Source organism: Carettochelys insculpta, chromosome 2 (genome assembly GCF_033958435.1).
Source record: "Carettochelys insculpta isolate YL-2023 chromosome 2, ASM3395843v1, whole genome shotgun sequence".
NCBI classification, from domain to species: Eukaryota; Metazoa; Chordata; order Testudines; family Carettochelyidae; genus Carettochelys; species Carettochelys insculpta.
In genome coordinates this window covers 188584084-188608527 of record NC_134138.1, presented here as the reverse complement: position 1 = coordinate 188608527, position 24444 = coordinate 188584084, and the positions used below count along the sequence as shown (strand labels likewise).

Sequence of the window (24444 nt, the reverse complement as noted above, 5' to 3'; positions counted from 1 at the left end):
CCACCCTGACAGTTAGGAACTTTTTCCTAATGTCCAACCTAAACTTCCCTTGCTGCAGCTTAAGTCCATTGCCTCTTGTTCTCTCCTCAGAGGCCAAGAAGAACAAGTTTTCTCCCTCCTCCTTATGACACCCTTTAAGATATCTGAAAACCGCTATCATGTCCCCCCTCAATCTTCTTTTTTCCAAGCTAAACAAGCCCAGTTCTTTCAGCCTTTCTTCATAAGTCATGTTCTCCAGACCTTTTATCATTCTAGTTGCTGTTCTCTGGACCTTCTCTAATTTCTCCACATCTTTCTTGAATTGGGGTGCCCAGAACTGGACACAATATTCCAGCTGAGGCCTAACCAGCGCAGAGTAGATGTAATGTACATTGTATTTCAGAACTGAATGAGGATGTGTGTGCAGAGGCGGGGCCAGGCGTCCGTCCTGCACTGGCCCTGCAAGGGTTAAAATCGACCCTGGGGAGGCTGAGTGGCCCACAGCCATGGTTAGGCTGTAAATAAGTAGGGCACAGCTGATACTGTTAAAAGGGAAGCTGAAGACTGGGGCAGGAGGTGTCTGTAGCAACCTGGCTTCCTAGGGGGTTGCATAGTTAGTACCCGTGTTCCATATATCACTTTCTATACTTGCACAGGTTGAACTTTCCTCTGGGTGGGTTGAATTATTTTATGTCACACCAATTTTGAAGTTGTGTGTGGATGTGCACCACCACTACAAAAAAAGTAGCTATAAATATATATGTTAAACAGTCCACAGGTATGGAAGAAGAGAAAATATTAATATAAGGGATAATTAACAAGGAACAGTGCTTAAGATGTTTGTGAACATTTTGGCCATGTCTAGACTTGCCAAAAACTTTGAAATGGTCATGCAAATGGCCATTTCGAAGTTTACTAATAAAGCGCTGAAATACATATTCGGCGTCTCATTAGCATGCGGGTGGTTGTGCCACTTCGAAATTGACGTGGCTCATCCAGACGGGGCTCCTTTTCGAAAGGACCCTGCCTACTTCGAAGTCCCCTTATTCCCATCTGCTCATAGGAATAAGGGGACTTCGAAGTAGGCGGGGTCCTTTCGAAAAGGAGCCCCGTCTGGACGAGCCGTGCAGCGGCAAGCCGCGTCAATTTCGAAGTGCCGCGGCCGCCTGCATGCTGATGAGGTGCTGAATATGTATTTCAGCGCTTCATTAGTAAACTTCAAAATGGCCATTTGCATGGCCATTTCGAAGTTTTTGGCAAGTCTAGACGTGGCCTTTATGTTAAATAGAGGTGCTGTCAAAGATCACAGTTCCATCTGAAGTTAAGTGTTTGCTGCTGTTACAAATAGCACCCAAGAGTAATGCAACAGAGGTTAAGGGGGGAAATAATTGAGTCAGTAGGTGCAATTTCTGCATTGGACAGCACTTTGTGCATAGATACTTTCCCCTCCCCTCTTTGTGTCAATACTTCAGAGGGTGACGAGTTTTTAAAGGAAAATTTGCTTAAAAAGACTGTGGAGGACTGAAATGCAAATATGCAACCCAACTCAATTATCAATTAATTATTTGAATCTGAGCAGACTTGATCCTACTTTTGCTCTTTGAAAATCTTTTAAGCACCATGATAGTTCCATACAGACTTCTTGAAGCCTTTGGACAAAATTGTAAGGGTCACCTTAGAATCTACTTAGTTCAAATGACCACACTGGAATATCTGATTATGTTAGAACATATGATCATCTCAGGGTTAACCATATCCAGTTGATACGCTAAAAGCTCAACATTGTGTTAGTTAAAAGTTGCTCTAACACAATGAGGCCATGTCTACACTAGCCCAAAACTTCGAAAGGGCCATGCAAGTGGCCATTTCAGAGTTTACTAATAAAGCGCTGAAATACATATTCAGCACCTCATTAGAATGCTGGTGGCCGTGGCACTTTGAATTTGACGCAGCTTGTCCAGAGGGGGGGGTCCTTTTCAGAAGGACCCCAGCAACTTTGAAATCCCCTTAGTCCTATCTGCTGATGAGAATAAGGGGATTTCAAAGTTGCCGGGGTCCTTTCGAAAAGGAGCCCTGTCTGGATGAACCGTGGGGCTGTGAGCTGTGTCAATTTCGAAGTGCCTTGGCCACGTGCATTCTAATGAGGCACTGAATATGTATTTCAGCACTTCATTAGTAAACTTCAGAATGGCGATTTGCATGGCAATTTCAAAGTTTTGGGCTAGTGTAGACATAGCCCAAATGTTCTTTTCCATAGTGGCCAAGCAATGCATAGATAAGCTTCCGCATCCACTCATGTTATAGGCTAGCAACAGTACCTGTCTTCAGAAGACTAATGGCTTAGTCAGCTGTGTAGTGGTAGCTTTAGTGGCGTGTATCTGGAACCTGCCCTATTGGAGTTTGGTTCACACTTTCATGAATTGGCTTTTTCTTGACACTGCATAAAAGGAAATGGTAGGTCTGGGAAGGAAGTGTTTGTTGTCTGTTCGGCCTTTCCTCTCCCTTTTTTTGCAAGGTCTTTCCCAGTTTGAGTTGTGTCTATGCTATCCTCAGTTTGTGGCTGTGTCTACACTGCAGGTTTTTTTTTTGGTCGTTACTTATTTCAATGTTCTAACACATCAGTAATGTTGGAAAATTGCATTCACATAGCTATAGCATTTGGAAATTGAGCGGTCACACTGAAAGAGCACTGGTAAGTCAACAGGGAGTGCGAGGTTTCCTGGGCATGAGGGGATTGTCCATTCAGCCCCTGTTCTTCATGGAGTCCCCCACCAGTAGCTGGTTCCTTTTGCACGTCATGTTAAACTGCCGGAGATAGCCCAGTATACCAGTCTGTGCAGGCTGCAGTCATGGATCCTGCATTCCACGTGTCAGAGCAATCGCAGATCTGGGATGCTGCACAGCAGGTGGTGTGGGCAACGCGCAGTGCAGTGGCTGTAACATTGAGCTTACTGTCCAAGTGGACAGAGCCAGAGGAGCAGGAAGAGGAGGCCAAGGAGACCCACAGCTGCCTCGTGTCCCACAGGCACAGACGGCAGCAGATGCTTCCTGCCCTGTCACAGGGCCCTGTTCATGTAGCCCAGGGTCCTGCAGGTGTGGGATGATGAACAGTGGATACAGAACTTTAGGCTGTGTAAAGCCACCTGCCTTGAGCGTTGTTCTGAGCTGTTACCAGAACTGTGCCGCAAGGACACCAGAATGAGAGCAAGGGAAGCATTTCCTCATGGCTGGAGTGCAGAGGCAGAGCGTCTGGCTGGTGCATTTGAGCAGCCAGACACCCATGCTGTCAGGACAGCCCATAAAGTGTCCATTAATATCAGGGAGGCCCTGAGGAACCACACTGACAACATCGAAGGTTGAGATTATTGTGGGATTTGTGGGCATGTGGGTTTGGGTGACACACCCTTTCCCTCCCCCAACTCCCTGCTGCCTGTGTTCCCCAGAAGAGTTCTAAGAATAAACATGCTGAATACAGCTTCATGTGTTCTTTACTCACACTGTTAAAATTCACAGTGCAGCAGCAGTGGGTAAGGGTTGGGGGTATTGGAAACAGGGGAAGAGGAAAAGATCACAGCTGTGTCAAGGACCAGCTCTCACCCTGTTCATAGCTGTGGTGTGAAGTGGGGGCAGGAAGATAACATGATGCCAGGATAGGCTTTGTGTTGGGGTGCACAGAGGGTTATGGCAGCTGAATTATGCTGGTTGTGAAGGTGGTGCAGCCTTGCCAGTGCTACTTATTGGTCTGGGCTCTAGAACATATTAACTCAGTCTATTTCTCTGTAGCCCGGACAGTTCTTTCATGCCTTGGTCTCCCGATGCATCGGTGTTGCCTTCAGGCCTTGACTCGCATCTTTAGATGCATGTGGGCTTCCCTCTTTTCCTGCCACAGCACTGCAATTCTCTGGTTACAGGTCTCCACGATTTTCTTAAGACCTCGTCCTAGGTCACCTTAAATTAGTGAGGCGGCTAGCTGGGTTGATCACAGAGACAGCTGCTGGAAGCAGGAAAAAAAGTTAACTCAACTTTATCTCATAAGAATGCCTGCACGCCAATGCTTTGTTTGTACTGCAGTCTCTGCTGTAAACTTCTGAGAGACCTTGGAGTGCCGGAAAGGCTGAGCATTTAGCTCATTTTTGGGAGGGTTGGGTAGATGGGGGTGTACCCAGCAATGGGAATGTACCTGAAGTGTGTGCCTCCTGTGAAGCGTGCATTGTGCTGTCCTGCAATTCAAGGCTTGGCTAAGTGTTGCTTTCATCCTGGGAGTTGAAAAGTACTGAGTACTCACTGGGAACCCAGACTCCATTCTTGGATTTAGGTATCCTCATCTGACGCCTGCTGCCCCTCATCAGTACAGGTAGCCACAGGGCTGTTTAGTTGTGACATGGCCTTTGCATCCAGCTGCTCCTAATACCAACATGTAGTGGGGACAGTCTCAAAACGTTCATTTGCTTCTTGAGCCCTGTGGTATGGCTGGCGAAGCTCCTTTGCCTTAGAACTACACTGGTCTGGATCTTGGTTGTAACCCTTTTCTCACAGGGAACGTGGAATCAATTCATAGCTGTCCCTGTTCCTCTGTTTCCTGTGCAGCTGTGAAAAAACTGACGACTTACCCACCCCACATGCTCAGGAGGTCAAGCAGCTCAGCCTGACTCCAAGCAGGAGCCACTTTGGAGTGTTAGCCACCCTGGGAAGTCTGATCTATAGAAGCAGTGGGGGCAGAGAAAGCCAGCAGATGTGCAAGGGGCAAGAAACCCAGCAGACCACACAGCTGGGCAGGGGGAGGGCAGGAAATAACTTCTAAAATTCACAGGGCTGGTGGTGGTGGGCGGAGTGGTTTGTGCTCCCAGAGGGGGGAAAAAAGGTGCAGTGCTGGCTACCTTTTAAAATTCCTGTGGCTTGCAGAGGGGTGGGGCATCTTGGGGCACCTGGGAAAAATGCAACAGAGCTCTCAGCACTGACGAGAATGACTTCCCAGCTGCATGATGGGAAGTCTTCCTGGAGGCCAGTAAAGTTGACAGTACCTCTGCCTGGTACACAAGTAATCATTTTCAAACTTGAAAGGGGGAAGGGGTTTGGCAAAAGTTGATTGTTGGGCTGAAGTAATTGTTCAGGGGTAAAAGCCCTCTTATCCTGGATTATCAAAGAGGGTGTGTGTGTGTGTGTGTGTTTTGAAGAGAGGATTTCCTTCCCCCCCCCCCCCCCAAAACCCAGTGTAGAGAATCCTTGCACTGTGGGTGAAATCCCAGGCTCACTGAAGTGAATGACCAAATGCCTGTCGACCAGTGTAGCAATATTTTACATTACATTTGATCAGTCCTGTTTAGATTGTAAGAATTTAGGGTAATAACGTGTATGTTCTCCCAGTGCTTCACATGGTAGTAAGTTTTGAGCACTAAGGGACTTAAAGTTGTTTTAAAAATACCTGTTATTTTAATGATTATTCTATCACAAACACATTTTTTTTCTCCATAGTTTTCAGCATACATTCAAGATCAGGTTGAGTCTGGCAAAGGAAAACTTGCTCCTGGGTTTGACTCTGAAAAGATTGTTAAAAATATGTTCACAAATCAGGACCGAAATGGAGATGGCAAGATCACAGCTGAAGAATTCAAACTAAAAGACCAAGAGACCACAGAGAGGCATGATGAACTGTAAAACAAAAAAAGGAAGAACAGTGAGCTGACCTACAGTGACTGTGTATTGGAAGATGTTTGAAAATATGTATTGTAGCAGTGTTTTTAAAGGGATGGTATTTGTATACAGCTCTTCATATATGATGGCGATATATGTGGAGTGGTTATTGCATAAGATTTTCAGTGGGAATAGGTAGTTACATTTGGGGGAAAAAAAGCATTAGGCCTCTATGGGTTTTATAAAAGCGATTCAGGCTATGTCTGCACTAGAAGCAGCTCCTGACAGAAGTTACTATCGACAGAGAAATCTCAATAGAAGCTCTTCAACAGATTGCATTTACGCCCAACTTTCCTCAGTGAACAGCCAGACTACACTGCCCTCTGGTGACAGAAAGCAGAATGGCAGCTCTGCAAACAGGGCTGCCCAGCAACCAGAAGCGCCCTCTGTCTTCAGAAGTGTCTACTTTGCACTTCTATTGATAGTACTCTGTCGACAGATTGTTATGCCTCAGCTTTTTGAGGGATAATACAGGCAAGGCAAATGCAGAGGCCTGTCAAGAATCTGTCGATGAAATGCTGTAGGCGTGCAGACACACCCTGAGTTCTGCAAAAAGAGCTCTCCAGTGTGGACCCAGCCTAAGTGTACTGCCAAACATGGTTGTGTGAATGACGGGGTTGATTTTTTTGTGCTTAAAATCACAATTTTATTATTGAAAGATCAAAACAAAAAGCAGTCAAATAGCACTTTAAAGACTAGCAAAATAGTTTATTAGGTGAGCTTTTGTGGGACAGACCCACTTGTTCAGACCATAGCCAGACCAGAACAGACTCAATATTTAAGACACAGAGAACTGGTCTGGCTATGGTCTGAAGAAGTGGGTCTGTCCCACGAAAGCTCACCTAAAAAACTATTTTGCTAGTCTTTAAAGTGCTATTTGACTGCTTTTTGTTTTGATAGTGTGTAGACTAGCACGGCTTACTCTCTGTTGTTATTGAAAGATGTATTTCACTTGTCTGAAGGGAAAGTAGAAAATATGCAATTGCTTTTTGAAGGACTGCCTCCCTTTTGTATTTAAAATTATTTTACAGGTATGTAAACAGAAAAATGTGCCCCACTAGTATACCTGCAAAATAACAAAATTGCCACTTTAATAGGTGAGAGCTGGTAGGACCCTTTAGAAAGTATGTATAGTTCTCATAACTGAACAATCCCCTTTTAATCTCCAGTAGGACCTCTGATTTGGAGATTACAAACAAGTAAATTATTAGGCATGTCATTGGAAAATTCTGGCAAGCTGTGAATAAAATACATCTTTTAAGTTGTGCCTGTATGTGTAATAATGGGTTTTACTGCATATATGACATGTCTGCCATGTTCCTTCATCTTAGTTAACTAGAACATTCTCAGAGGATTTTTAAAGCACTGTCCAAGGTATGAATACTAAATTTTGTATCTTTTATAATGTATGTTAAACCTAGTATTGTCACCAATTTTATCTGTAAATGTAGAAAGTTGTTTTAAACAGACCAGATGAGGGGGAAAAAAAGCCATGTAATTTTCTAGAAAATTACATGAACTTCCCTCAACACAGAAAGAGCACAGAAATCTATTCCTGGTCACAAAAGAGTACAAAGGAAGGTGATGGGTGTTTCCATTATATGCTCTGAAGGGAGCCTGCTTTTGTTGATGTGAATCTTAGTGGTTTTCCACACTCTGGCATACATTTGGAAAATGGCTATTTTTAATTAAAGGAAAATATTTTGTATTTTTACATTAAGAAAATGCCATGAACTTCTGTTGGGTTTGCTATATGTGGGATGATTATTTTTTGTTTATATAAAATATTGATCACACATTGTATATTTTCCTGCTGAGGGGCAGAGGGCTTAATATATCTTGATCACACACCTTACCCCATATGCAAGATTAGTTTGTACAGTTTAGAGCCAGTTTCATAATTGGTGCTAAAACCCCTATGAGAAAATACCCCTTTGGGCTGAGTATAGCTAAATAAAATAATTGAGCTATTAAAAAGAAAAGTTGTGTACTTCATCTTAATAAAGGATCTTTGGAAAGTCTGGAGTTTGTTGGTTATACGATCTCCCCATTAACTGTGACTGTTTCGAATGTGCTTTGCAGTTTGCTTGTACTGTAAAATAAACAGTTCCTGTAACTTTCATACAAATACCATCCTTATTAATGGAATGGAATAGTGCATTTTCCTCACACCTACTGAAAACCAGGTTTATGTCCAAGGTTTTGCCTTGGAGTGGTAGGACCCTAATTAAAATGCTGCCACAAGGAAATCCTGACAGAGCTTTATAGTTAAATTAGATTTGGACCAGTTTTAGCCCTTTGCCTGGAAGATCCTAGGTTATTAATGATTTGGTGTTAGAGTCCCAAGCAGCATCACAGAAAGGAGAACCAATATCATCTCAGAAAAGGAGTGTTCTGAGGGAAGGTTTAGCTCCTATTTTGCATAGATTTTCCTCCTCCATTTTAACCAGGAACTGCAATTCAAGTATACTGCTTTTGCATAATTAATAAATGGGGCCTCTTGTACTCAGGTGTTCAAGGAATCAGGGTACACTGGGTCTGTGAGATTTTCAGTACTGAAAACTTGTAGACAATTTTTGCATGCCCAAAGCCACAACTGCACCTTGCTTAGAACCCTGAGGCAGAGGGGAAAGCAGGTAGATACAGTGACAAGAGCTGGAAAACTTGATAGTGAGTAACCTTTGACTCATTCTACACATTTTGGCTGCAGTTAGTCTAGAAAGTTCCATTTAAATCAGAATGGTAAAACTGCCCCACAAATGTAGCTGCCATGTAGGGAGCACATTAGGTAAGTGTATATAACTAGCTAGAGTTTTGAAACAGTTCCATAAAAACAGACAAGTCATTGTCATTTGAACCATAGTAAATGGAGGTCTGGGCCCCTCACATAATGGGAAGTGATCTTGTGTTGTATTCAGAGCCAGCTCCATGGCAATGTTTCACTGTGTTGAGTTCATTCTCCCTTCTGACTTGTTTAACCCTGTGGTGTAGCCTCAGTTGCATAAGAACATTTGAGAGAGCTGCCACCTCTGTAGGAGGTAACTTTGGATAGATGGGCTCAGGTATAAACCTGGATGAATTTACAAAAGAGTACTGAAGCAGGGAGTAGAGTTAAAATTTAAGTAAATTCACTTTCAGTACAACCAATTTTATTCCCTGGCCCTCAATTTGTTAATCCCCCCCACACCCATAATTGTTCTTTCTACTGTCTAATTCAGGCTGAATCAGCACCTGCATTTTAAATGCAATGCCACAAGTGGTAGGGGGGGAATAATAATAGCTCCACTAGGAAATTTAATAGAGGAATTTGGAGTGCAGACAAGCTCTTTTGCTGAAGCTTGACTAAAACCATGAGGCTATTGTAAATGATCAGAAAAACTTTTTAAACAATAAGCACATTTTTTTTTTTTAAATGAAGCACTGCACCTGACTAGGCTCTGCTGATGAGACAGATGTTGTACAATGCTTGTTCTTGTTTGCAGCCAACAGAATAAATTGGAAAAAGATGAAATTTTAAGCAGAGGTAGGCAGTCTTTTGACCTTCCCCCACCTTGTCTAAAAATACACCAGTACTTTGAGTCTTAATTTTCCATATAAGTGAGATTTGTAGGTGACACCCAGACTGTTAAGAGGTTACTCTTGGGAGAACTTTGTCACTGTAGAAGTCATGTCCCCTGCAGAAAAATACAGCAGTTATGCCTTTTTCTCACCAAAACCTGTTGCCAGAGCAGAGGGCAGCTGATCCTTTTCAGAAGCAGTGAGGACAGAGGAAGAGGCTGCATGCCTCACAGTGCTCTCACCATGCATCTAGATGAGGAAGCAGAGGACCGTGATAGGACTGGAGAAACTAATAGAGCATCTGGTTACAGAACTGTTAACACTACTGGTTAATTGCAGCTTCTCCCTTCCCCTGCAGGTAAATAAAGAGTGGCTGGCTCAGTCTCTATTCCTACTTGTGCTGGGATCAAGCAGGCTCACAGCTCCTATTTCCCCACCTGCCGCTCTTCATTTAAAAGGTTGCAGTGCTCCCAGTCTGGCTCAGCTTTTCTCCCTGCTGTGGCGATCTGGCTCTTCCCCCTCACCCTGAGAGGCACCACTAATTAATTCAAAACATATTCACAAGAGACAAGCCAGAGGGCAAAACAGTATGTTTGCACTCTTTGTCATGGTAGAGGCATTCAGAATACAGGATGTAGTTTACTACATATAAATGAGCATAAAGACCAGACAGGGAACTGCAATGATGCTAACTTGTGCTAGTTTGTAAAATTATCCTGATAGTACTGAGCCATCTCCTTTGACTCAAATGTAGTAGTGACTAGATGCCAGAAAAGATAGCTACCTGTGTAATTTTCCCATGGGCCCGCTGAAGAGTAAATAAGGGAAAGAGTTTGCTCTTTTGGTTCCCTTTTAAGAGTATTTTACAACCTTCTTGGAGAGGTTTTTGGGTTTTTTGTGGCTGTTCTCTACAGCTGCTGCCCCAAACAAGTCAAATGTGAAGTTTTCAGGTGACCAACATCTAATTTCTAACTGCTAGTGACAAGGCAGTGCTGTTTAGCTAAGAGTAAACTGCATCAATGGTTTGACGTCAAGGATTTGATCTAGAATATTGTGTAGTCTACATTCAGTAACATTTTGTCTGAACCTCCACATCTTCATGTTGCATCATTTTCACTAGGAGAAAAAAAAATATATATGAAACCATATAATGTGAACCATTAGAATAAACACCCCTACACTGAAGTGCAACTACAATTTTTGAGTATATTAGTCTGTGAGAGAATGCAGAGCTGTACAAAAGGCACCACAGACCCCCAGCATATTAGTTATTCACAAAACGTTTACATCTTAAATTTTACAAAAGTACAATTTCTAACACACCCCTCTAAATATGTATGATGAAAAGATCAATTGTAATGTCCTCCAAGCAGTACAGTCAAATCACATCTGTTAAACAGCAGAGGGTGTGTGACAGCATAGGATGGTGTAAGAGCAGTGATAAGAATGCTATATATTACTTTTAGTTACCAAAATTATTGTATTTTTTTAAATCTTAGTACAACAGTTCAGAAAACAATAATGAACAACAACCACATGTCTAAGCACAAGTGTGCTCTTCTGTCCAGTCTTCAAATTAAGAGAAGTGTAGCAGCTTAAAGATGCAATCTACAGGATTTTCTGTAGGATGGAATTGGCTACATCCAAAGATTCATCCTTCACCAAAACAACATCGTAAGAGTCCATGTATTTTTCCAGAAGTTCTTCTACCTAGTTTTAGCATGAAGGAGGGGAAGGTCGGGGGTATGGGAAGGAGAGAACACCCAATTAACAGGTTTTAATGTAGGGGGGGAAAAAAAAAAACCCAAAACCAACCCTTTTCCCCCAGTTATCCAGATGAAATAAGTATATCTGCTGTTAGCTGCTGCATGCTTGAATTCCATAGTTTGTGGAAGTGAGACTAAAAGCAAGCTAAAATTCAAACCACTTATTAAGGAGTATGTATGACAGCTTTTTTCAGTACATTCTCATGACAGGGTATACTGAAGATTTCATGAATAATAATGCTGCCAATCAGCAATGAACCAAGCTGAAAGGTGGAAGCTATGGAATCTGGAAATGGACTTCTGTTTCATGAGTGAATAAAGAAAATACAGGCAGTATTTTACTCCTCACAAATGTGGCACATATTTCAACTTGGCTGCAAAAATAACGCTAAGATACATTCCAAGGTGTTGGATCTTATGCAAAGGAGGAGAAAGTTTCTGGCCTTTCATATTGCAACTTTACTCAGACACATGAAACAGAAGGAAAAAGGGACAGTATTTCAAAAAAGAGAAAGGCTTACTGCCTATAATGGTGCTGGAGTACTTTATAGCCTTTCTCCAGACCCTCAATTTCATATCCCAGCAAGAAAGCTGCTCCAGTAAAGGATGGGGGAAGTTAAGCTTCTGCCTTAATAAGACATGGGCAGGAGGCAAGGAAACCCTTTGAGTGTTGCCTTTTCAGATATATTTGAATTGTAGAAGATATTAAAAGGATAACTTTAATAGGTACATAATGCTTTATAGACTTTTCATTTTGATAATCCACAGTATGTGTGATTAGAAGGAAACATCCAACCCCAAACATAAACGACTTACTTTATCATTTAGATAGCCAATCTTAAGAATGTGTTCAACATTTGCTACTCCATCTGCCATAGTTAAATCTCCCTGCGAATCTCCAAGCAAAATGATGTTGCTGTTGTCTTTTAACTGTTTGAAATACTCGGTGTTCTTCAGGGCACCATCGTGTTTGTTATAAACATGAATCAATTCTCCTTTAAATCCTTTTAGCACACCCTGTTAGAGAAATGTTAAGTTATTTCTGTTACGAGAGCAGATTAAATTTTGTGACATTTGTTTCTCTCTCTGTTGATGTTTTGTTTTGGACAAATATTTACTCTTTTAATCCTCCTAGGTTTTAGGTAAGACTTGTTACTATCAGAAAGGAGCAGCACTGCTAAAGGGCTCGACTGTAAATTTGATCTGCCATATGCAAAGAGGTAGCATGATGTTATGCCAGCCTCGGTTAGGTACGGTTCTATTTGCTTTGGATACACAGTGTGCTTCCCCCCGCTGCCAAAGTGCAGGGCAGCTGGCTGCATCTGCTTCTTTAACATGATCGTTTAGTGTGTGGTGCGATGCTGTATTATATGTGCAGTGCACACTCCCCTCCATATACCCCTTTCAAATGTATTTCATACTTACGTTGTCATCAAAATCCATGAAATTAGAAACTACTTTGACATTAGAATGGTAGACACCAGCCTGATGGATGACCTCCTCTAAAATGTCTCCAATCCCAGCAGAAAATATGAACAGAGGAATATTATGTTCGTGGAGCTTATCAAAGAAGTTCTCATATCCATCCCTGCAGAAAGTGATGTAAAATATCAGGTTTAAAAAAAGGTAAAATTTCAAAAAAAAAAAAAAAGCCTTCTTCTAGGGTGCGGGGACAGAGAGTGAATTTTCCATAGACATTTCACTGTGTGTGTTTCTATAGTGTCGTCATCTTTTTTTTCCCTTAAGGAAAAAAAAAAAAAGTCTGGAAGGGACCATTATGATCATCTAGTCTGACCTACATAACAGGTCAAACTTTCATATTGTAGTTTGTGCATTAAACCATCTTCTGACTGGATGTCTATATAAAAGGATATTCTTGCTCAATCTTGATGTAAAGGCTTCAGCTGGAGTATCTACCACATCTTTAGGCAACTATAACTACTAGGGCTGTCAAACTCTGGAAAAAAATAGACTTTTTAATAATTGCCTTGTTAAACAATAATAGGACACCATTTACTCAAGTATTTTTGGATGTTTGGGCGGGGGGGGGAGGGTTAGGTGTTTGTTGAGGCAGTGAGATAGTGTGCATGTTCAGCACGCTGTCATTTTAAGCATTACACACTCACAAGCCTGAATGTTTGCTCAGACAGCAGTAGTTGCCAACAGCTCTGTCTCTGGACCCAGAGTAAGCACAGACAAGGTCCTGGTCCCCTGATTTCAGCTCAGCAAAGACCATGTACACAGGCTGGGAACAACCTGACATCACCCTCCATTTTCAGTGTGCATAAGAGACAGGAGGATCCCAGCCCCAAGCAGCTTGGCCAGGGGTGGCTCCAAGTTGAGGGGCTGTAGGAGCAGAGCAGTGAGGAAAGAATGCGCCTCTTGAGGGCTGTGTCCTGAGTGGTGGTCCAGCCTGCTCACTCAAAGCTGGCCCTCCTTATGCAGCAGTGGCAGACAGGCTCCCTGTTTGCTATTCAGAGCACAGCAGGGGAGAAGGGACTGATGTCAGGGAGTCTCCCTCCTCTTGCCTGTGTATAAGCCACTGAGCCAGGGGCTTGGCAGACAGGAGGCAGACTCCTAGTCTGGAGCAGTTTGGCCAGGGGTGGCTCCATGTGGGAAAGGGTCATGAAGGAAGAGAGGCTTCACTGCCCTCGAGGCAGGCAGGCAGGCAGGCAATGCCTCCTGAGCATGGTGCAGAATTAAACACTTCTTATTTTAAATTATTTGACAGCCCTAGTAATTGCCCTCACTTGGAGCACAGTGGAGGTTTTTTTGGGTCTGAATCAGTCTAGTTTTGACTTCCCACTAATGGATCTTGTAATGCTTTTGGCTGCTAGATTAAAACGCTCTCTAACCATCAAAAACCTTTTCTAGAGGTAGGTACTTCTACACCACAATTAAATCACCTCTTAGTCATCTCTGTTATGTCAAGTAGGATGAGTTTCTTTAGGCTTTGCGTATGATACACGTTTTCCAGACTTTGAATCATTCTTGTAGCTATTTCTGAACCCCTTCTGACCCCAAAACTGGATGCAGTATTCTACTAATTGCTTAACTAATGCAGTATTCTGCTTCCCTGCTTGAAGTTCTAGATGCTCCCACTTATGCATCCAAGTAAAAGTAGGTTATAGTTTATGCCCACATTCTGAAAGTGTTGAGATAATGCAGACTTGTGCAGCTGAGATTCATTTATACACATGCACAGATGGTGTAAGTATATTTTCCCTCCAAAAGCAGAGAGGGAATTTTATGCTTCTTTGTGGATATTTTTTTTTTCTTATCTGATGCAACAGTAAAACAAATGTGAAGAAAATCATTCAGGATCATAGGCAAGAATAAATCAAGACAAATGAATTCATGCATCTTAAGCTTGACTTTTCAACCCCCTCCGCTGGCAAACTTACAGCCAGGATGTCTCAAAGACCTCTCTGGAAATGTGGATAGAAAAGCAGAGAAATACAGAAAAGAAAACTGAAGCAGTAGTATGGACATTATTAAACTTGCCTCTATTCTTAGGGGCAGAATAAAATTGCACTATTTAAAAAAAATATACATAGCCATTCTTAAATTAACTTGTTGCTAGTTTTGTTAGATTTGACATACAAATGGGAGGGAGATCTTCACCTGAATCCCCGTGGTACTTTTGAAAAACCTTTCGTATAAGCAGCAGAACATTTATAAGAGTGGACAACCATGTAATACATGTCAAAAGTTTTTTGACACAGTAGAATATTTGTAGTTTCAAATATCTCAGGGGCTCCTGCTAATTTTTTATGATATCATAGTAATGTATTTTTCAGATGCAAAAGAGATACACAAGAGATGCAATTACATAACATTTCTTCTGTAAATATGTATCTACATTTTTCAATAAACGGTTTCCTTATTTGAGCAGTAAGCATGATAACAATAGTGTTGAGCCCACTGAACACTTTACAGAGATCTGGCAGTCAAGTGTCTTACTTCAGCATGACTTCAGATTCCCTCACGATTTCTGCTAATTTATCCTTTTGTAAACCTTGTTCAACAAGTAAACTGTGTGATTTATTGTACCTAGGAAATAAAAAAAGAAAAAAAAAAAATGTCAAACTCCCACAGATTTATGGATTATAAAATTCATATAAAAGTCTTTGAATTTCATTCATCCCTGAAAGCACACTACATTTAGTAGATCATTTAAAAAGTTTATTAAGAAGTAAAGTGAGAAACTCTAAATACCCTATGATCAAGTTACGATTAAACATTCACAGTGAACTCTTTCATACTGGTGTTCTATCATCCGGTACTCTCAAATAACTGGCATGTTAACCATAAGATTTTATTTACATTTTCCATAATCTTGTTTTTCTTTAGTGTTATGCATTGCTAAGTATACCTCTCTATTACCCAGAACATTTGAACATCCAGCAACCTTCCAATCCCGGGGCTGCCGACTATGAAAAGAGTTTACTGTACCCAGACAAAACAAAGGGAATGATGTTAGTTTTTAAAACTATAATAATTTAATTTGTTCATTAAGGTATCACTGAATTTTGAGAAATACAGTACACATTGTTCAGGTTGTCCCAAGTGAGCAGCCTCTCAGAGCAAAAATCAATTTTGTGCAACACTCTTCAGAGAGGTGAATTAAATCAACTGCATAAGCAAGTCGTCGACAAAAGCCCATATATTTTAGAACTGGGGAAAAAAAAAAAGTCAAATCTTCATTGTGAAAACTGTAAAAAAAATTAAACTCTTACCATTCTACCATGTAAGGATATTTCTCTTCAATGGTAAGATCAGGGTCAATTTCAATAGGATAATATGTTTCTTTCAGATGCAGTAACTGAAAAAGAAAGGCAGAACTTAAGATTTTCAATTATTAAAAAAAAAAAAGCATGAGTGATTATTCCATGTCCAGCCTCCATGCTTTGATCTAAATAATCAAACACAATTTGTGGCTTTTAGATTTACATTGCTAGTTGTCTGTAATGAAATCTGAAATCCATTATATTGTGTTTTTGTATGCCAATGTGCAGATGAGTACAAGAAATTAATTTGTACAAATAAGACACAAAAGTAAACTGTACATTTGTGACACAATTTATATTTGTGACAAGAATATGCAGATACTTACATTATGGTAAGCTAACAATTTGACTGCTTGGTTGGCGAAGTCTTGGCTCCACTGAAGTCAAATGAACGAACACCCACTGAATACAGTGGGAACAGAATTTCATTACTCATTTTTTTTAATAGTGCACAGTGTGCACATGTCCACGCGCCCACTGACCCACCAAGTGAAAATTAATTAGTTTGTACCAGTAATTAACAGCTAATGCATTTTCTGGTTACCTTTTTCCGACATTCCTCTGTAATGAGCTTGCAGTTATCAATGACATCTGCAAAAAGATTATTAAAGTCACAAGAAGTTTATATAAAGGACTGCATTTCTTAACTGTTTATTTTCAATGGCTGTGGCCACACTTGACCAAAACTTGGAAGTGGCCATTTTGAAGATTACTAATGAGGCGCTGAATTGAATATTCAGCGCCTCATTAGCATTAGGACGCTTCCGGCTGTGGCGTCCTAAAAAGGACCCCTGTGTAGCTGCGCCGAGCTGCACACTTTCGAAGTGCCACGGCCGGAAGCGTCCTAATGCTAATGAGGTGCTGAATATTCAATTCAGTGCCTCATTAGTAATCTTCAAAATGTCCATTTGCATGGCCACTTCCAAGTTTTGGCCAAGTGTGGCCACAGCCAATGTGTTGCATAATGCTGACAGCAATGTTTTACCACATACTACTATACTACAAGTTTACTTGCAACTATTCACACCAAAGCCCACTAGCATGCACACTCATCTCTAAAGATTTTATTTGAAAAATATATATATATGCAATTGGAGGAGGAAGAAGAAAACTGAAGTGTTGCTCAACATATTATTGTAGCCCAACAACTTTAGCAGCCATGTTTCATTAGAACACTTCACCTCATTTCCTCTGCTTTAAGAGGATGGTAAAGGGTAAATTTCCAAGATCTGCCAGGGTTTTAACCATGTGACTCTTGCTATTGTCATGGTTATAATCCTAGGCAATTTTTAAAAATGCATAACACCATATACAACCCCTGTAATAAACAACTTCAGCACAACTAACTTATTATTGCAATGATTAAGGCAGCATTTCTTAAAACTTTTTGAGACCATTGAGCACCAAACAGTAACATATTTATGGGCAACACCTATGAAAACTTTCTTCTAAAAAAATGTTAGACCCCAAATCCCTGCTCTCCCCACCCGAACAGCAACATATACAAAAAAAACAAAATGAAGTATTCTAATTAGGTATTGTAGCAATGAAGTAGTATCACTGTATCTGGTTTTAAGAAGAGAAAATATTACCACACCATCAATGTAGAATATCAAAAAAAAGTGCCAGATGCTCACGGCACACCTGCAAATCGTTCATGGAACACCAGTATTCAGTGCAACATAGTTTAAGAAACTGCTCTAGTAGAGTTTTGTACTGTAACTTCAGTTCCAAATTATTCAGTTTGATCTCTTATGATTAAGGCCCTGCAAAATTCAAGGCCATGAGAAATGCATTATGATCCATGAAATGTGGTCTCTATGTCTTTACAATATCCTATACCAATTTTATGGGGGAGACCAGTTTCTCACATTGTGGTTCCAGACCCAAAAGGGAGGTGCCAGGGTGGGGGTTATGATATAGCTGCTCTTACTTCTGCATTATCTTGGGAACTGAGTAGCTAGAGAGCAGTGGTTGCTGACTGAGGGCCCAGTTCTACAGGCAGCAGCACAGAAATAAGCATGGTAACACCATATCATACCATTCTTTCTTATGTGCTGATGGTGGCGGTAACTTTGCCTTCAGAGCTGGAGTCCTGGCCAGCAGCAACTGCTCTCCAGTTGCCCAGCTCTGAAAGCAGTACACCAGCAGTGCAGCAATAACTGTAGCAATGCTGCAACCTCCACCCCTGACAATAACCTTGTGACCACCCTCTCCAATATCTCTTTAGGTCAGGACCCCTCCAATTACAACACCATGAAATTTCAAATTTAAACAGCTGAAATAATGAAATATATTTTAAAAATCATGACTGAAATTGACCAAAGGGTCTGCAAAGTTGATAGGGCCTTAATTATGATATACCAAAACACTGATTGAGAACTGTTTTTAAAGGGGAAATTCAGTAAGATATTTCAAAAATTCATTTGTTAGACTGTACTAACCAAATTAGATCAAGCATGTTTGAAGTATCCGCATAGCAGTGAAAGATAAGAAAGAAAACAACCCCAAAAATCACTTAATATGAAAAGTACTCACTATGACACGTTGGACATCTTTTTCCATTGTAAGAAAATCTACTTAATGTCATATCAAAATCTGTAATTATCTGTTAAAAGGGAAAAAAGTTATAAAACAGATGTACAGTAAAGGTAAATGTCTAGAATCTGAATGATCACTACGGACAGCTGTTAGGCTAGAACACCCATCACAAGTCTTCTTCCAAAAAGACTACCGAGATACCTTAGTGCAGCATTTCCCAAAGTGTGGTCCACAGCCCAGTACCAGTCCTTGGAAAAAAAAAAATCGCTCCTTAGAAAATATGAAAATCATCACTATGTACTATTATTACTGTGAATAAATAACAGTGAAAAATGTATTCATTTTTCATATTTTCAATATGTGTTTATATTTTTGGGACGTAAAAAATGGTACTGAAAAAAACCAGGTCCCAACTATATGAAGTTTGGGAAACCCTGCCTTACTGTGACTAGAGAGAGAATTATAAAACAGTTACTATGATACAGAATCACAATAATATAATTAGAGTAACCCATTAAAATAACTTTTTTATGATACCCTGTCCTGAGGTTGTTCAAACAGCAGCTATTAAAAGGATCTCACCCCATTTGGCTACATTATGCCATTTATTACTTAATGACATTACTGAAAAATGGTGAAGTTATGCACTTGAATTTAGGAGGCATACTGGCATAGTCCAACACAGGGGACAGCAACCTAAACACAGCAAACTATGTTTAACTGGTATTCAAACAACTGGACTTCAGTTAACTGGCATTCCGTTCCATGTGTGCATGACTGGTGGTTCCTCCATTCTCTTGCCCAGTGCTTGCCATCTAGAGCAGTTCCCCACGTGACTTGGCCATGCGTGAGCTGCCCAGAGCAGCATCTGCTCCGAGCTGATGTGGTCATGCATGAGCCACCCAGCGCAGTACCCTGTCCTGAGTGCCTTGCGGCACAGTGATACACAAACCAGCTATGTGCAAGCCGCCCAAAGCGATTCCCCACACAGCACAGCCATGTGAGAGCCACCCTGACCAGCTCCCGGCATGGCAATGCACAAGCTGCCCAGAGCATACCTGGTCCCAGGGCTGCTGAACATGGAAGAGTTTACTGTAGCGAGAACAGCCATTTTTTCCAATTCGGTAAAAAAAAGTCAATAATTCAAGAGCCGCAATGCATATGAATATGAGATGGTCCTTAATAAACAAAGCCATATTTTTTTGTTATCCCTATTTTAACAACAGCGCACACACAATGATTTGTAATGCGATACATGTTTACTGCAGGATGTTCAAAAACTTTTTACATATTCTATTTCCTCACACTTTACATGCGTGTTTGTACCAATGTCTTCTCGACTTTCACTTCTGAACCTTCTCTCTCTGGAGGATGCTAGGGAAAGTTATCCAATGTTTCCCAAAAACAAAAAACAAAACCCACATTGTTTGCTATTTAGATATGAGTGGTCCATTTTGGGGTTTTTTGACATTCATAGTTTATTGAAAATGAATCAAGGATATTTTTTGTTTGTTTTAAAAACTGCTAGTATAGCATGAGAAGCCACAAAGAAGTCCTTAAAGACTCGCATGTGGCTCTGGAACTGCAGGTTCCAGGCTCCTGATCCAACAGATCTCCCAGCTCTGGAGACTTATTAAAAGTTGGCATCTTTTTTACACACATTTTCCCTCCCTGGCCTGGAATAGACAGCACATTTGTTGTTTGTTCAGAACTTGCATGCATCTTTATCCCATTTTTCACCTGAAGTTTGGCAGCTCCACCTTTGATGAGTCCACAGATAATTTCTTCTACTCTTCCTGGGTCCTTGATATGGACAGTCTTTTTCTGAAATTCTGGCATCTAAAAGAAATAGAACAGAGAAGGAAACAGGATAAACTAAATTACAAACATTGTTCAGACTTCTTAAACATTTAAGGGCATGTAGTGCATAACGCTGACTAGGAAAAATATCTTATTTTATCAGAGCCTATCCTTTGGATTATGAAGTAAAAAAGTGTGTGGGGCTGCCAGTTGTTCTAAAAGTGCATACAATTTCTGTTCATTCTTCACCCTCTTCAATTAGTTACTCCCCCATACATCAAATGGAAAGTAAGGGCTTCCAAGGAAGAAGAGAAGGACAAAATGCTGCTTTTGCAGTAGGCACCATGTAGTAGAAAGCTGGACTTAGGGAGTGCCATGTGGAGTTGTATGCACTTGAACGATGGTTTTATCATGGTTTTTAGTTGTTACTAAGATGTGCAGTTCACTTACAACGAATGACTTCAGAATCTACCCCATATGAGAGGGTTGTGCACAAAACATAACTTCTAGTAATGGTAACTAGTAACTAATAGTAGTTCTACCCAAACAAGACTTTGTATGATTGTATTTCAGTACTTCTGAAATGAATGTAAATGCAAGGAAACAAAAAACTCACATTAGTACTGCTAGGAAACAGTACGGAAATTTTGCACAGTAACTTTCGAAAGTTTGAATATTGAACAGTTTTAGAGGAAGAGACAGCTTAAAATAACTTTGGGGAGGGGGAAAACCACAGTAAAAGTTGATTTACCTATTTTCATGAGTTAGAACAATGCTCCAACTGCTTGGGTTGCACAAACTATTGATGAATATTTATTCATATCCAAAACTAGTTTCAACTGATAAAATATCTGGAAAACTTTCTACATACTAGATTTTAATAAAGACAAATGTTTTTTGGGCAGGGGGGTACTTCAGTTACTTGGAAATGTCTGTAACTTCCATACGGCATCATATATGACAAATTCTAAGACACTTGATCAGATCACTTCAGTAGGAAGGAAGACATAGTAAGAATTCAAATGCAGTTATTTCCAAATTACAGAATCTGATTTTTCTCCCCAGGACGTTAGAAACTCCTGTAAGACATTTGTGGTTTGCCTGTATTGCTAGTGATAATTTAGATCAGTGATCAAGTTGCTATAGCTATTTCAACTTGGTAACATTGAGCAGAAATGCTCCATAATTATTTTGTTGCTGCCAATGCACTCTCTAAAGTTAGTAGCAGAAGCCAAGGCATTATTTACACTGGTGTCCTTAGCCTGTGAATCTGTGGTCGACTGCCGAGCATAATTCCTACTATGCCAAAGCCTTTTTCTTGCAACATCCCTATCACTCAACTATCATCTGCACAGTGGTTCCACCGCATCTGAGACATTCTATACCGAACATGAGGACTATGGGATACAACTGACCACAAGTTAATGTTTTCATTCACTGTCCAAACACAGCCTGCATTTCTTCAAGCTTGGTGTGCCTTTTTTTTTTTTTTTTTAAATATATAAAAAAAAAAAAAAAAAAGAAAGCTTAGAATCTCACGTAATTGATGGGGCTACCAAAGAAATTCTTATCTGGTGATCGATGAGCATCAATCTTCCTTCCTGTTCTTGACATTAATTCCTTATTAATAAGCCCCTGAGACTGTTAAACATGTAAGTCACAGTGGGGAAAAAAGGCCCAAAACAAAGAAAACCAAATCACCCAATCTTATCAACAAAACTTGTGTTATTTTTATCATGAGGAAATGTTACTTTGTTCTTGGGGGAAAAATAAATCCTGCAAACAGACTGCAAATGCTGACAATATAACTGACAATTAACATTAGGACTCCTTATATTTGTATTCAGACAGAGTTATTCTCTACTGCCATTCCTTTAAAAAAACAAACAAAAACAAAACACCAACCACGCTACTGGCATTTATTCCTTCCAAACTGTAGTCTTTCCAAAAAGTGTTTTGCAATTGGTCTAAAGATGTTAAACCAAATGAGGCCTCACGTAGCTCTTAGAAGGGTTACTTTTCATATCCTAGGATTGACGAGTTTCCATTTTTCCCTTCTACAATAATTTTTTTTGCTTCTCCTGGGCCCCTCTTCCAACTTCGATTTGTGTTTTTTCATTCTTCTGCCTCACGTCCTACAAATATTCTTCCTCTCTTGGTCTATTTTTCTTCAAGAGCCACATTCCCTTGGTTTGCTAAGTTTAAGTCATATAGCTGCAGAGTTGTTTCAGTTTCACGGGAAACAATGAAGACATGGTCACCCTTTTTTCTAGGGACAGACTACCAGCAAAGCTAGAGGGAAGCAAAAGTAATCTTAACTAATGTCAACTTCCTCTTAGTTCCATTTAAGGTAAACAGAAAATGGCAGGCATTTTGAAAAGTGGAATAATACCAGAAATCAAGACATAGGGAAACTTCGAAAAAAATGCATATCTAAAAGGGAGATTTGCAGTTACATCACATACAGTAATCACAAAGGTAACAGCATATGACAGTGAAACCACACAAAAAATAGATGAACAGTAATTTGTGAAGCAAACATTACATATTTTCTTCCATGCCTGAAGGAGCTCTTCAAAAGTTAACACATAATAATTTCAAATATTTGTTACAAATAGATATTGAAGGCAGTTACACAAACTCTGCAATGCGATAGAATTCTATATCGAGAGCACATTCTAGGCAAAATATTTCAATGCCATTTGAGAACAGGTAGACTATGCACTGCCACTCGTGTGACAAAAATCCTTTTCCAGTTGCTCAGGATACAGGTTCATTGTGGATAGAAACTGCCAAAGCAAAATGCTAGGATTTCTTTTTTAAGAAATTGGAACTGCATTGTTTTGCTCACCAGTGATCACTATGAAGTTAGTTTTGGTGAGGAATGTCACTGTTAAACGGCCCCCCCCCCACTTTTTCAATTCAGATTTATTTTGTGTGTGGTTTAAGTGTCATATGTTGTTACCTTTGTGATCACTACTACATAACCAAGAAAACTGTCCAGACTGGTTTGCAATTCAGATAAAATTTGTTTTGTACCACCACCAACCAATGACCCTTAAAAATCTGAGTAGCAGGCTGCCATTTTTATAAAGTAACATTTCAGAACCACCCTTTATACAGTGGTGCGGTCTAACTAAGGTGATTCAGGGCTTCTCTTGCCCCTTGTAAATGAAAGTATATTCGCAATGTTACATAATTAAATTAGAAAAAATAAAGGCTGGGGAATCATTAAAATTCTAGCAAGAACACAGTAAATTTTATAAAAAAAATGAAAATTAGCAAATGAAGAATCCTCTTGTGAGTCGAGAGTTACAAAGTTGCATGCGTAATTCAGCTATCAGATGAACTACAGTCATACTGTATGAAAGAATACAGTGTGATTTTCAACTTGTTCTGAAGCATTTTTTAAAACATATTAGAATCAGTTTTGTGAATTGCTGAAAGACTAATCTGGAATAAATGCGTATTTCTATGCCCAAGCAAGATAATTTCTACAATGTCTGAAAGAAGAGATTACTCTGCCGAGATCTGTGGTTCTTTTACTCCAGGAATCGAAATTTTATTCATCTCTGAATCCTTCCATTCCAATGACAAAATGGATGCGCGTGTTTAGGAGGGATGGAATTAAAAAATTATGTAATTTTTATATGCAAGTAGTATTTCAGACAGAATTTGCTTGGCTGAGCTATCAAGAAAAGAGGGAATGAGACCAGAGAGAGGTACATTTAAACTTTAATTCCCAGAGATTTTAACATTGATAATGCTTTGCTTTGGACTAAACCAATTTTTTTTTTTTTGGTTTCTTAAATTACTTGCACATACTATGCTTATTTTTCTGTCAAAGACTTATTAAAAGAAGAAAATGTGATTGTTTCAGGGCATGACATTTTCAGCAAGCCAATATCTTTGTTTCTGAACATAAAGAAAACATTGTACCTCAGCCATGTTGCAAAGTGGCTTACCTCACTCTCACTGGTACTAAGTGATGCTGAAAACGTGTGCTGCTCCTTTAGTTCCAATATAGCTGCTACACGAGAATCAAGGAAGAAAGGCAGATTCAATACTCAATATTTCAGAACAAAAGTGCCACTTCCAATGAGAAGACAACTCACATAGTTAAAAAAATTCCAACTCTATAATGTAGATATTTTCACAGGCAGAAGCAGGCCTGGATCATGTGCACAATCTGTGTCCTTCAATGGAGGGGAAGTCTCTATCAGACAGTTAAGACCAGTTTCAGCTGTACAGAGATCTATGTCCCTACTTATGAAAAAGCAGTGAACTAGAAATCACTTAAAAGTGATAATTTAATTACA

General features: G+C 40.1%; 2 protein-coding genes across 11 annotated transcripts in view; one reads left to right on the top strand and one right to left on the bottom strand.

Annotated features, from left to right (window-relative positions):
- Positions 1–7691, top strand: part of FKBP9 (FKBP prolyl isomerase 9) — a 31182-nt gene extending 23491 nt beyond the window's left edge. For both annotated transcript variants that reach the window (XM_074988129.1, XM_074988130.1), the window contains exon 10: positions 5452–7691. In XM_074988129.1, the coding sequence (XP_074844230.1) occupies positions 5452–5634 (183 nt within the window). In that variant the 3' untranslated portion in view covers positions 5635–7691. The remainder of the gene's footprint in view (positions 1–5451) is intronic.
- A 2723-nt stretch (positions 7692–10414) lies between these two features.
- Positions 10415–24444, bottom strand: part of NT5C3A (5'-nucleotidase, cytosolic IIIA) — a 35911-nt gene continuing 21881 nt past the window's right edge. For 3 of the 9 annotated variants that reach the window (XM_074988133.1, XM_074988131.1, XM_074988138.1), the window contains 9 exons: positions 20066–20164; positions 19384–19503; positions 18323–18392; positions 16329–16375; positions 15734–15819; positions 14958–15047; positions 12420–12582; positions 11811–12011; positions 10415–10938 (listed from right to left, as the gene is read on the bottom strand). In XM_074988133.1, the coding sequence (XP_074844234.1) occupies positions 10837–10938; positions 11811–12011; positions 12420–12582; positions 14958–15047; positions 15734–15819; positions 16329–16375; positions 18323–18392; positions 19384–19503; positions 20066–20164 (978 nt within the window). In that variant the 3' untranslated portion in view covers positions 10415–10836. Of the gene's footprint in view, positions 10939–11810; positions 12012–12419; positions 12583–14957; positions 15048–15733; positions 15820–16328; positions 16376–18322; positions 18393–18526; positions 18574–19383; positions 19504–20065; positions 20165–24090; positions 24156–24444 lie in introns of all 9 variants that reach the window. The other 6 variants (XM_074988136.1, XM_074988132.1, XM_074988140.1 and 3 more) reach the window with 4 other exon arrangements.